The sequence below is a fragment of the Lucilia cuprina genome, chromosome 6 (genome assembly GCF_022045245.1).
Source record: "Lucilia cuprina isolate Lc7/37 chromosome 6, ASM2204524v1, whole genome shotgun sequence".
NCBI classification, from domain to species: Eukaryota; Metazoa; Arthropoda; class Insecta; order Diptera; family Calliphoridae; genus Lucilia; species Lucilia cuprina.
In genome coordinates, this window is record NC_060954.1 from 48,811,666 (window position 1) to 48,823,015 (window position 11,350).

Genomic DNA, 11,350 nt, shown 5'->3' on the forward strand with positions numbered 1-11,350 from the left:
AACTAGAACTGAACTAGAACTGAACTAGAACTGAACTAGAACTGAACTAGAACTGAACTAGAACTGAACTAGAACTGAACTAGAACTGAAGAAGAACTGAAATAGAACTGAACTAGAATTGAGCAAGAACTGGACTAGAACTAAACAAGAACTGTTGTGTAGATTTCCATGTTGTGAACTCAGCGTTTGAAAATTCATACATAGGAATTAGTTTTTTTTATTGAAAGGAACGCAAAAAGTTAAATTTTGTTGACTAGTGTTATTATTGCAAACTTCGAACGCTATTATGTATTTGTATATTATGATAGGCATAATTTGATTCATTCCATTCTAAAAATATCATTAACCAATAAAAAACTTTATATGGCAAATTAAGATGCAAACTCGTGCTAGATTTTTTGTATTATTAAGAAAAACTTCCGAATCATTCTGAGATCTTAAATTACATTTTACACTTTTATATGTAGTTAGCATATGAATGAAATTATTTAACTTTAGATATTTATTATACAACAATTATATGATAAAAACCCTTTGATTTAAATAGTTGCACTAAAACTGCAAAAAAAATATACTAAATTTAATTAAATGACACAACTAAGTATTCACCATGCAAATGTCACGTTTAGAAAGATAAGAAATTTATTAATTTAAACAACGAGATTAAAATGTAAAAATCTATTTTTTATATAAAATCAAGTGCAAATGGAATTTGCTAATTAAAATAGTTTTATAAACTGTTAAAAGCAAATCTTTAGGAATTTCAGTTTAGTGAAGGAAAACAAATTTTTGAAAATGTTTTTAAAATTTTTCTTATTGACTACAAGTTTTACGTTTTCTTTGGCCTTAACGGAACGGGAAATTCATTTAGGTGGACATCCTGCTGCCAACAGAGGAATGATGGGAGATGTAGCAACCGGGAAATATACTCCTCCAGAAGAAAAAAATCCTGAATTTTGGCGTTCTTTAGCTCAACGAGAGTTGGCCAAACGTTTGGGTAGTGTACCGAACTACAATCGGGCTAAAAATATTATATTCTTCTTAGGAGACGGTATGTCACTAACCACAGTAACGGCGTCACGTATACGCAAAGGTCAGTTAAAGGGCAATACGGGAGAAGAGGATGCTTTAAGTTTTGAAAAGTTTCCATGGATTGGTTTGAGTAAGGTGAGTGGAAAAACGAGCATAAAGTAAAAACGTTGGATAATAAAAGGTAAAAAACCTTTTCAGACCTACTGTACTAATTCTCAAGTGGCCGATTCCGCCTGTACTGCCACCTCTTATTTGTGCGGTGTAAAGGCCAACATAATGACAATTGGTGTCTCAGCCAATGTAGATTATAATAATTGTACCATGAGTATGGATCCTAAAAACCATGTCAGCTCACTAGTGGATTGGGCCCAGAAGGCGGGTAAGTCCACAGGATTTGTAACCACCACCACCCTTACACATGCCAGTCCCTCAGGAACATATGCTCATACGGCCAATCGTTATTGGGAATCTGATGCAGATGTTTTGGCAGATCAACAGGATCCCACGACCTGTATGGACATGGCTCAACAGTTGATAACACAATCGCCTGGTCGTAATTTAGATGTTATGATGGGTGGTGGTATGGGTAAATTTATACCGAATAACGTAAAAGATGCCCATGGCAATAAGGGAGAACGTAAAGATGGTCGCCACCTATTAAACCTTTGGAAGAAGAATAATCCCAAAGGAGCTTTAGTCACAAATCGCAAACAATTGCTAAATTTAAATCTCAAAAATGTAGATAAAATTATAGGAACATTTGGTTCCCAGTTAATGAATTTCCATGCCCTTGCCGATAATACTAAACAACCAAGATTGGTGGAAATGACCGAAGTTGCTCTCAAGTTCTTAAGCCAAAAAAATCCCAATGGTTATGTAATTTTTATAGAAGGAGGTTTAATCGATTATGGCAATCATTTCAATAAACCTGGTCTTGCTATAGATGAAACTTTGGAATTTGAAAAGGCTATAGAATTGGCGGTTAATATAACCGATCCAAATGAAACCCTTATAGTGGTAACATCAGATCATGCTCATCCTTTAAGTATAGCCGGCTATCCTGGACGTGGTACTCCCATTTTGGGCGTCAATCATCATGGTGTTGATAGCAATGGCAAAAAATATGCCACCTTAAATTATGCTGTGGGACCTGAACAATATCGAGATGAGGAGGGTAAATCTTTGGATTTAGAGGGTTTAATTGATGGTAGTATAGGTGGGTAAATATTTATTTTGTAATGTTTTATAAGTATTTATTAATTTGTTTTAATATTTAGATTCCCCACATCCCAGTCAAATACCCTCCAACATTGGCGTTCATGGTGGCGATGATGTGGGTATTTTTGCCTCTGGCCCATATTCCCATTTATTTGGTGGGGTATTGCAACAAAATTCTATACCACACTTGATGGCTTTTGCTGCTGGTATTGGTTATTAATAGTTTTATTATACATTCATTACTTAACAATATTATATAAACATTTAGAAAATATAATTAATTTGAATTTGGAAAGTTGTTTGCTAGAATTAATTTCAGTATTTATGGAACTAAAGTAGAACTAGAACTGAACTAGAAGTAAACTAGAACTGAACTAGAACTGAACTAGAAGTAAACTAGAACTGAACTAGAACTGAACTAGAACTGAACTAGAACTGAACTAGAACTGAACTAGAACTGAACTAGAACTGAACTAGAACTGAACTAGAACTGAACTAGAACTGAACTAGAACTGAACTAGAACTGAACTAGAACTGAACTAGAACTGAACTAGAACTGAACTAGAACTGAAGTACAACTGAACTACAACTGAACTACAACTGAACTACAACTGAACTACAACTGAACAATAACTGAACTATAACTGAACTACAACTGAAGTACAACTGAACTACAACTGAATTACAACTGAACTACAACTGAACTACAACTGAACTACTACGAAACTACAACTGAACTACAACTGAACTACAACTAAACTACAACTGAACTATAACTGAACTACAACTGAACTACAACTGAAGTACAACTGAATTACAACTGAATTACAACTGAAATACAACTAAACTACAACTGAACTATAACTGAACTACAACTGAACTACAACTGAACTGTAACTGAACTAGAACTGAACTTGAACTCTACTAGAACTAAACGAGAACTCTACTTGAACTAAACGGGAACTGAAATAGAAATTCATGAATAAAACTGATATTAAACATACATATACCAATTTTTTAACACAGAAGTGTTTTTAAATAACAAATATTTTTCTTAATTACAAAACTCACTAATACAACATTTAGATAACTATGAGTATAAATGGTGTCACTGTATAAACCCTTCACGCTTGATCTTTACACAATGTCGGACCATCACCGATGCAAGCAGCATAAGCCATAATATGTGGTATGGTGTGTTGTTGTAGAACACCTCTAAACAAATGAGAATGAGGACCCAAAGCAAAAATACCAACATCATCGCCCGAGTGAACACCTATAGCACCAGGTATTTGACTAGGATGGGTATCAGCTAAAAGAAAGATTTAAAATTTAAGCCTTATTTTATTAAAAAGTAGAATTTTTCTACTTACCTATACCCTCGATTTTACCCTCTATATCATAACGTTGACCATGCTCATCCAAATATTGTTCTGGTCCAATGGCATAATTTAGAGTGGCATAACGTATGCCATTTACATCTAAATCATTTTCATTTAGCCCTAAAATGGGTGTACCACGTGCGGGATAACCAGCGATTGTCAAGGGATGAGCATGATCTGCTGATACTACAATAAGAGTTTCATTGGGATCTGTCATATTGACAGCTAACTCTATGGCTTTTTCCATTTCTAAAGTTTCATCCAAACTTATACCGGGCTTATTGGCATGATTGCCATAATCAATGAGGCCACCTTCAATAAAAATAAAATAACCCTGATCGTTTTTACTCAAAAGTTTTAAAGCCACTTCGGTCATTTCCGCTAAGGTGGGTTGTTCGCTGTCATCGGCTAGGGCATGATAATTCATAACGCCAGAACCAAAAATACCCATAATTTTATCCGTTTTATCAATGTTTAAGTTTAATAATTCATTACGATTTGTTACCAATTCACCGGTAGGATGCATATCCTTCCACAAAGACAATAGATTACGTCCATCTTTACGTTCACCCATTTTACCATGAGCATCTTTAATGGTATTGGGTAAAAATTTACCCATACCACCACCCATCATTACATCAAAATTACGTCCTGGAGATTGTTTAATCAATTGTTGTGCTATATCCATACAGGTGGAGGCTTTATTATGTTCACCCCATGATGCAATGTCAGCATCACATTCCCAGAAACGATTTGCTGTATGAGCATATGAACCCGAAGGACTGGCATGAGTTAGAGTGGTAGTAGTAATGAAACCAGTAGATTTACCCACTTTCTGGGCCCAAGAAGCAATAGAGCTAACATGGTTTTCAGGATTCATACTCATCGAGCAGTTGTTGTATTCTACATTGGCAGACACTCCAATAGTAACAATATTCGATTTGACACCACACAAATAAGCGGTGGCCGTGCAGGCAGAATCGGCCACTTGGGTATTGGCACAATAGGTCTGGAAGTGTTTGATTTCGTAATTTTTAATTTAGTTTTTCCTGTTGAAAATAGTGTAAAATCTTACCCTACTTAAGCCGGTATGAGGAAATCTTTCAAAACTCAATGATTCCTCTTCGCCCGTCTTACCCCTCAACTGGCCCTTACGTATACGAGAAGCCGTAACTGTTGTCAAAGACATGCCATCTCCCAAGAAGAATATAATATTCTTGGCCTTATTGAAATTATATTGTTCAGCCAAACGTTTGGCCAATTCTTCACGAGCCAAAGAATTCCAAAATTCAGGATTCTTTTCCTCTTCGGGAGCATATTTGTCACCACCTAACTGCTCAAAGAAACGATTATTTGCCCCCATCGACTTTCTCTGACCAATTAAATGTTCGATGGGATGATAATCGGCTTCGTTAATGGCAAAACCCATGGCCATAGCCAGCAGTGTTAGAACGATAATAGAAATCTTCATATTAAGTTAAAGAAGACCGAGCTAGCGGTCGTCCAATCTATAATGAACTGTTAATGAAACTGTTAGGTTTCTTTAGAAATTCATTAGAATTTATAGAAAAGTGTGTTAGCAAATGTCGAGCAACAATTTTTTTATTTATTCTGGTAACATGTGAAATTCACACTTTCTTTCTCGAATTTTATCTCACATTTATGTTTTATCTCTAAAGAAGATCTTAAATTTAAAAATTATTATTGTTAAACAATTTTATGTTTCTTTTTGTTGCTGCCAATCATAAAATTGATAATGCCGAGCAAGATTTTCATTTAATCTTGTTTAATGTTTATAACTTGAAATAAAAAAACGAAGAGTTATATCACGTTCCAAAAGTAATTTAAAATGAAAATTAAAAGAAAATCTTATTTTCTTTAAATATAAAATGAAAACATCACAATTAGTTGAATTTTTTAACAGTTATTGAATTATTTATTTCTTACAAACAAACTTTTTAGTTACCCCAATCATTTTTGATCAAAGCAAACAAAAATTAACCGTTTTAAGTAAATAATTGTTGTTGCTATGCATGTATTGTTATTGTAACTCTCTACTCCTAGTATTCGGTTTCAGCAAACAATTATTTACAAAAGTCGGCTTTATATAAAAGCTTTGGTCCATTATTGGACGAAATATTTATTTCCTATAAACAGGTTTTTCTGTTACCCTAACAATTTTCTCTTAAAGAAACTTAAATTTTATACTTTTCATTCTTTCTCAAATGGATTTTGATTTGGTCATACATATAGTATATGAAATTTCGGAATATAAATAATAACGGAACTGAGAAAAAATTTTCAACTTTATGCGGAAACGAAAAAGCAAATTTAAGGAATATTAATTCAATATTTTATTATTGATTATTTCATATATATAATTCAATAAAAATATGGGAAAGAAAAAAATGTTTAAACAAATATTTGAACAACTTAAAAAAAAGCTTGAACAGATGTTTTAAATAAAAAATTAACAAATATATAAATTTCAAGTTGTATAAATACTCACAATTCACAAGATACTTATATTAATCAGTTTAATTTAAATTATTTAAGAAATTTAAAATGAAATTCAAATTTGTATTAATAATTGCAATTACCTACTTTGTTTTAACCTGCGCTCAACGACATACCGGTTGCCAAAGATGCCCTCAAGGAGCCTGTAAGTATTAAACAATTTTTCGACTTTAATCTTATAATAACACAAGCTATACCCAGTGAGCTTTGCTAACCTAAAAACCATATAAATTAAAAAACCCACAATTTTTTAAGATTCTAACTACAATAGTTTTCAGAATCTCATAGTGTCCCAATTATAATGTAGAATAAAGTTCTTTTGTGCTTAATTTAAAGAATCGTATTTTATTAGTTTCCCAAATAATTTGTATTTAATTCATATGACAGGAGCCAAGACTCCCACTAAAATTCCCCCCGTTATTCTCTGAATGTTCACATAAATTTCAAAGTTCTTCATATAGATTTTCAAGATTCTAGTTCTAATAATTACTCTGTTATATTTATATTTCAATTTATTTCATATCACGATAAACAAATTTTTGTATTTACTCAATGTGAAAGGTACCGCGCCCCTGCTGCTAGTCCGCCTATTTTTTATCCTAAATAACCATATTGACACTAAAGTAGTTTCGAAAATGTTTGAAAACTCTTACTGTGATACTATCACAGGTTTGCTGGGTTAATGTTTTCTTAATATGGGCGTGGCAATTCAACATAAAAAGTAACCAATTTCAGGAAAATCAGTCGATTAGCTTCTAGTTAGTTGGTTAGTTAGTTAGTTAGTTAGTTAGTTAGTTAGTTAGTTAGTTAGTTAGTTAGTTAGTTAGTTAGTTAGTTAGTTAGTTAGTTAGTTAGTTAGTTAGTTAGTTAGTTAGTTAGTTAGTCAGTCAGTTAGTCAGTCAGTTAGAAAGTTAGTAAGTTAGTTAGTTAGTTAGTTAGTTAGTTAGTTAGTTAGTTACTTAGTTACCGGCTACCACACATATATATTTCTAATCACTACCTTTCTTCATATCCAGGTCTTCCACGCTGCACGGGTGATCGTAATGTGGGCGTTAGCTGTGCCGCTGCTCCTCCCCGAACAATGTGGTATTACGATATAAATAGTCGCACCTGCCGACAAATGTCTCATTTAGGTTGTGGTGGCAATGTTAATCGTTGGTGTTCGCTAGAGATTTGTGAGCTGCGGTGTGTTCGCACATTGGGTTGAGAAATTTCAATTGTACCAACAATTTAAGCTTTTTAATAAATTTATAATTACAATATAAAGAAAAATCATCAGATGTAAAACTTATTCTAAGTATATTTGAATAAAAAAATAAAATATTCCAAGAAAACTTATTGCTAAAATTTTGAACGATAACTGACCCTAGAATTACTGTAGAAGCTAAAAAGTAATAATATGTATTTCTGAAAGCTGCAGTGCTGATAGTAATCTACACTTATTGTGACTTATCTAAAAAGTCAAAGAAGTTCATAAACTGAAACAATTTTTCAATTGGAATCTGATATTAAGTAAAGTGTAACAATATGTGCAGCACCTGGAAAGCTTCACAAAATCGAAACGATTTTAATGCTACCATAACTATAAACACCTTTAGGTAATGCTATCACTGACATACGCAACAATTTTTCTAGATCCTTCATATAATTCTCAATGTACAATGTTCCAGAAATTTCTGTGTCACACCACTGTAGACCATATGATCGATTGGACAATGGTTTAAGTTCTAAACTAAAAAACTTTTTAGACTTGTATATACTAGTTTATATTAAACATGGCTCATAAAAGGCATCACGACATCTTTAAGATTTTTCCCATTTATACTTGACTTATCTTAGACAAAAAGTCTGCCGAAAAAATTTTGTAAGCTAATCATTTACGTTTACATTTTATGACAAAATTTATGTAAATATTAAACAAAAAAGAAAAACAAAACAATGGTGAAAGTTTAATATCATATAACAGACATTTTTTCCAAAAAAATTTACTGTTTCGAGTAGAGTTCTTCATTTTGCTAAAGATACTAAACAGCTTTATCTTATATTCAAGAAAATATATTTTAGTTAAGTGTTTTAAACTTTTCAACAATAAAAAGTTTAAGCAAACTTTTAATTATTTACACAGTCCAAAACAACTGGCAGGGGTTTGTATGTTGAGAAAATAAAAACTTATGTTAAACTAAGTAAATAATTAAAATGGAATTAAAAGTATGTATGTATGGGTAATTACATGTACAATATCTTTATATTTTAGCTAAAATGAGATATAAAACCCTTAAACATAAAAATAAAAGTTGAATTGTATATCATTAAGATAATTTCAGACCGACAGACACACGTGCCATCCACCTGTTGTCAAAAAACAGGCGAAAATAAGAGATTAATACGTCAGACAAGTATAAAATGTTTTAATCAAATCAAAATCGGCATCAGTTGTCACACGAGCTTCATAGCCTTCAGCTGTTAAGCAACTAATCAGTAACTAACTTGAACAGCAAAGTAACACAACTCGAGATGAAGTCTTTTGTTGTACTGTTGTCGCTAGTTGCGGCAACAATGACTGCTGTGACCCCCTCAGATGTCCACTATCATTCAGTGCCCAATTTTGTGAAACAATCTAAAGAGGACTTTTCCGCCCGGGGTAATTTATTGGCAGGTATGGGTGCCAATAAATATACTTTACCCCATGAAGCAAATGCTGAATTTTGGTTAAAATTGGCCCGTGAAGAATTAACGCAAAGGGTTCAACAGAAACCCATGAACTTGAATAAAGCGAAGAATATTATATTTTTCTTGGGGGATGGCATGTCCTTGACAACAGTAGCAGCAGCACGCATACGCAAGGGTCAATTGAAAGGTAATACTGGTGAAGAAGATGCCTTGAGTTTTGAAAAGTTTCCCTATTCTGGTCTTAGTAAGGTGAGTGGAGATATATGGTTTAAAGACTAGCAAAACATTAATTACATTTGTTAAACTTTTATAGACCTATTGCGCTAATGCTCAAGTACCCGATTCTGCCTGTACCGCCACCGCATATTTGTGTGGTATTAAGAACAATATTGTCACTATCGGTGTCAATGCCAAGGTCAACTATAACAACTGTAGCGAAAGTGAGGATCCTAACAATCATGTCTCCTCAATAGCTGCCTGGGCACAAAAAGCTGGCAAATCTACTGGCATTATAACCACCACCACATTATCTCATGCCAGTCCAGCTGGTGCTTATGCCCATACCGCTAATCGTTTTTGGGAATGTGATGCTGATATACTAAAATGGAGCGATCACAACGATCCAGCACAATGTACCGATATAGCCCAGCAATTGATTATCCAAGAGCCAGGACGCAATTTTGATTTGATGATGGGTGGTGGTATGGGTAAATTTCTTCCCAAACATTTGAAGGACTTGCACGGCAATATGGGTCAGCGTTTGGATGGTAGAAACCTATTGGCCACCTGGCAGGGCATGCATCCCAATGGAGTCGTGGTGCATGATCGCAATAGTCTCTTAAGTTTAAATGTTTCAAAAGTTTCTCATATTATGGGTCTATTTCAATCGGGCTATATGGACTATCATGCCGTGTCCGATAAGAAAAAACAACCCACTTTAGCTGAAATGACTGAAGTGGCCATTAAATTCTTAAGTAAAAATGATAAAGGCTATTTTGTGTTCATAGAGGGTGGTCAAATCGATACAGCAAATCATGCCAATTTGGCAGGCATTAGTTTGGATGAAACTTTAGAAATGGAAAAAGCCGTACAAAAGGCACGTGATATGACTAATCCTGAGGAAACATTAATTGTTGTCACGTCCGATCATGCTCATCCCTTAAGTATAGCCGGCTATCCCGGTAGAGGTACCAATATATTGGGTACCAATCAACATGACACCGATATAAATGGCAAGAAATATACGACTTTAAATTATGCCGCTGGCACGAAACAGTATTTAGATGATCATGGTGAAAGGCTGGATATTGAGGGAGTTTTCGGTAAGGATATTTTCACTCAATATCCCAGTTATATTCATACCGATCAGGGTGTACATGCTGGTGATGATGTGGGTATTTTTGCCTCTGGTCCACATGAGCATTTATTCCGCGGTGTTATGGAACAACATTCTATACCGCATTTGATGGCTTATGCTGCTTGTATTGGCAATGGACCCACTATGTGTGATAATAAAGAATAGGAATAATACTTGTATTTGGTGCCCAATTGTGCATTTAAACATTTTTGATATTTTTCTTTTGAAGTTTTTTTTTATTAAAATTAATAAATTTATTTGAAAGGATAATGTTTAGATACTTAGTTTCCTGGACGTAATTCGTAAGAATTCTTGAATTAGCGTTAGTGTAAAAAGTTATTTCCAGAATTACATTGCTTCCAAGATCTAACTTCGACGAATACCGACAGTTGGGCAGAAAGTGTTCCAAAGTTTCATTATCCTCTATACATGCACCACATTCGTCTGAATGTGATATGCACATATCATATCCATATCCATATTTCACTTTATTACATTCGCTCTTTCGTTTTCGACTACTGTCAAGTGGCCTGATTATTTTATGATGTAAACCTTTCCTCTGGGAGAGTATTCAGTTGAAGCTTTCTTACAATCCAATATAGCCTGTCCAATTGTTTAAACAATACTCCATCCTATAATCTAGACTTTAATGTAGCCTACAGTCTAGACTATCGCATGACCATGGTTTAGATTATCGCCTGGCCTACTATTATAGTATGGCCTACAATATAGATTATAGTCTAGATTATAGTCTAGTCTGAAATATAGTCTGAACAACAGTCTGGACCACACTGTGGCCTATTGTCTATTCTATAGTCTATATTATAAAAGTCTGGTGTACAATCAAGTATAGTCTGGCCAATAATCTAGGCTATAGCCTGACCTATTGTTCAGACTATAGTCTATAGAACGGCCTAGTCTATACTTTAGTCTGTATAACAACATAGACCTTATAGCCTACACAACTGCAATCTGACCTGATCAATTTAATAAAATCAAATTTGACAAATGTCATCACATGACCTTCCTTCTACTTTTGTTCTGTTCTAGTTCTGTTCAAGTTCTATTCCAGTTCTGTTCTAGTTCTGTTCTAGTTCTGTTCTAGTTCTGTTCTAGTTCTGTTCTAGTTCTGTTCTAGTTCAGTTCTAGTTCTGTTCTAGTTCTGTTCTAGTTC

The 11,350-nt window shown here is 33.9% G+C and overlaps 4 protein-coding genes across 4 annotated transcripts; 3 read left to right on the plus strand and 1 right to left on the minus strand.

Moving 5' to 3' along the window:
- Positions 1 to 763: 763 nt before the first annotated feature.
- LOC111679411 (alkaline phosphatase-like) lies at positions 764 to 2,470 on the plus strand. Its single transcript, XM_023440986.2, has 3 exons — positions 764 to 1,167; positions 1,231 to 2,248; positions 2,310 to 2,470. Exons 1-3 carry the CDS (start codon positions 796 to 798, stop codon positions 2,468 to 2,470), a joined length of 1,551 nt encoding a protein of 516 aa, XP_023296754.2. The 5' UTR covers positions 764 to 795.
- Positions 2,471 to 3,374: 904 nt separating this feature from the next.
- LOC111679410 (membrane-bound alkaline phosphatase-like) lies at positions 3,375 to 5,106 on the minus strand. The gene is made up of 3 exons (XM_023440985.2): positions 4,708 to 5,106; positions 3,624 to 4,641; positions 3,375 to 3,562 (listed from the first exon to the last, which is right to left on the minus strand). The coding sequence occupies exons 1-3, from the start codon at positions 5,101 to 5,103 to the stop codon at positions 3,375 to 3,377; spliced, it is 1,602 nt and encodes a 533-aa protein (XP_023296753.2). The 5' UTR covers positions 5,104 to 5,106.
- Positions 5,107 to 6,193: 1,087 nt separating this feature from the next.
- Positions 6,194 to 7,495, plus strand: LOC124421017 (kappaPI-actitoxin-Avd3d-like). The gene is made up of 2 exons (XM_046955694.1): positions 6,194 to 6,294; positions 7,166 to 7,495. Exons 1-2 carry the CDS (start codon positions 6,198 to 6,200, stop codon positions 7,354 to 7,356), a joined length of 288 nt encoding a protein of 95 aa, XP_046811650.1. The 5' UTR covers positions 6,194 to 6,197; the 3' UTR covers positions 7,357 to 7,495.
- Positions 7,496 to 8,601: 1,106 nt separating this feature from the next.
- Positions 8,602 to 10,355, plus strand: LOC111679401 (membrane-bound alkaline phosphatase-like). Its single transcript, XM_023440976.2, has 2 exons — positions 8,602 to 9,068; positions 9,133 to 10,355. The coding sequence occupies exons 1-2, from the start codon at positions 8,664 to 8,666 to the stop codon at positions 10,339 to 10,341; spliced, it is 1,614 nt and encodes a 537-aa protein (XP_023296744.2). The 5' UTR covers positions 8,602 to 8,663; the 3' UTR covers positions 10,342 to 10,355.
- The last annotated feature ends 995 nt before the right edge of the window (positions 10,356 to 11,350 follow it).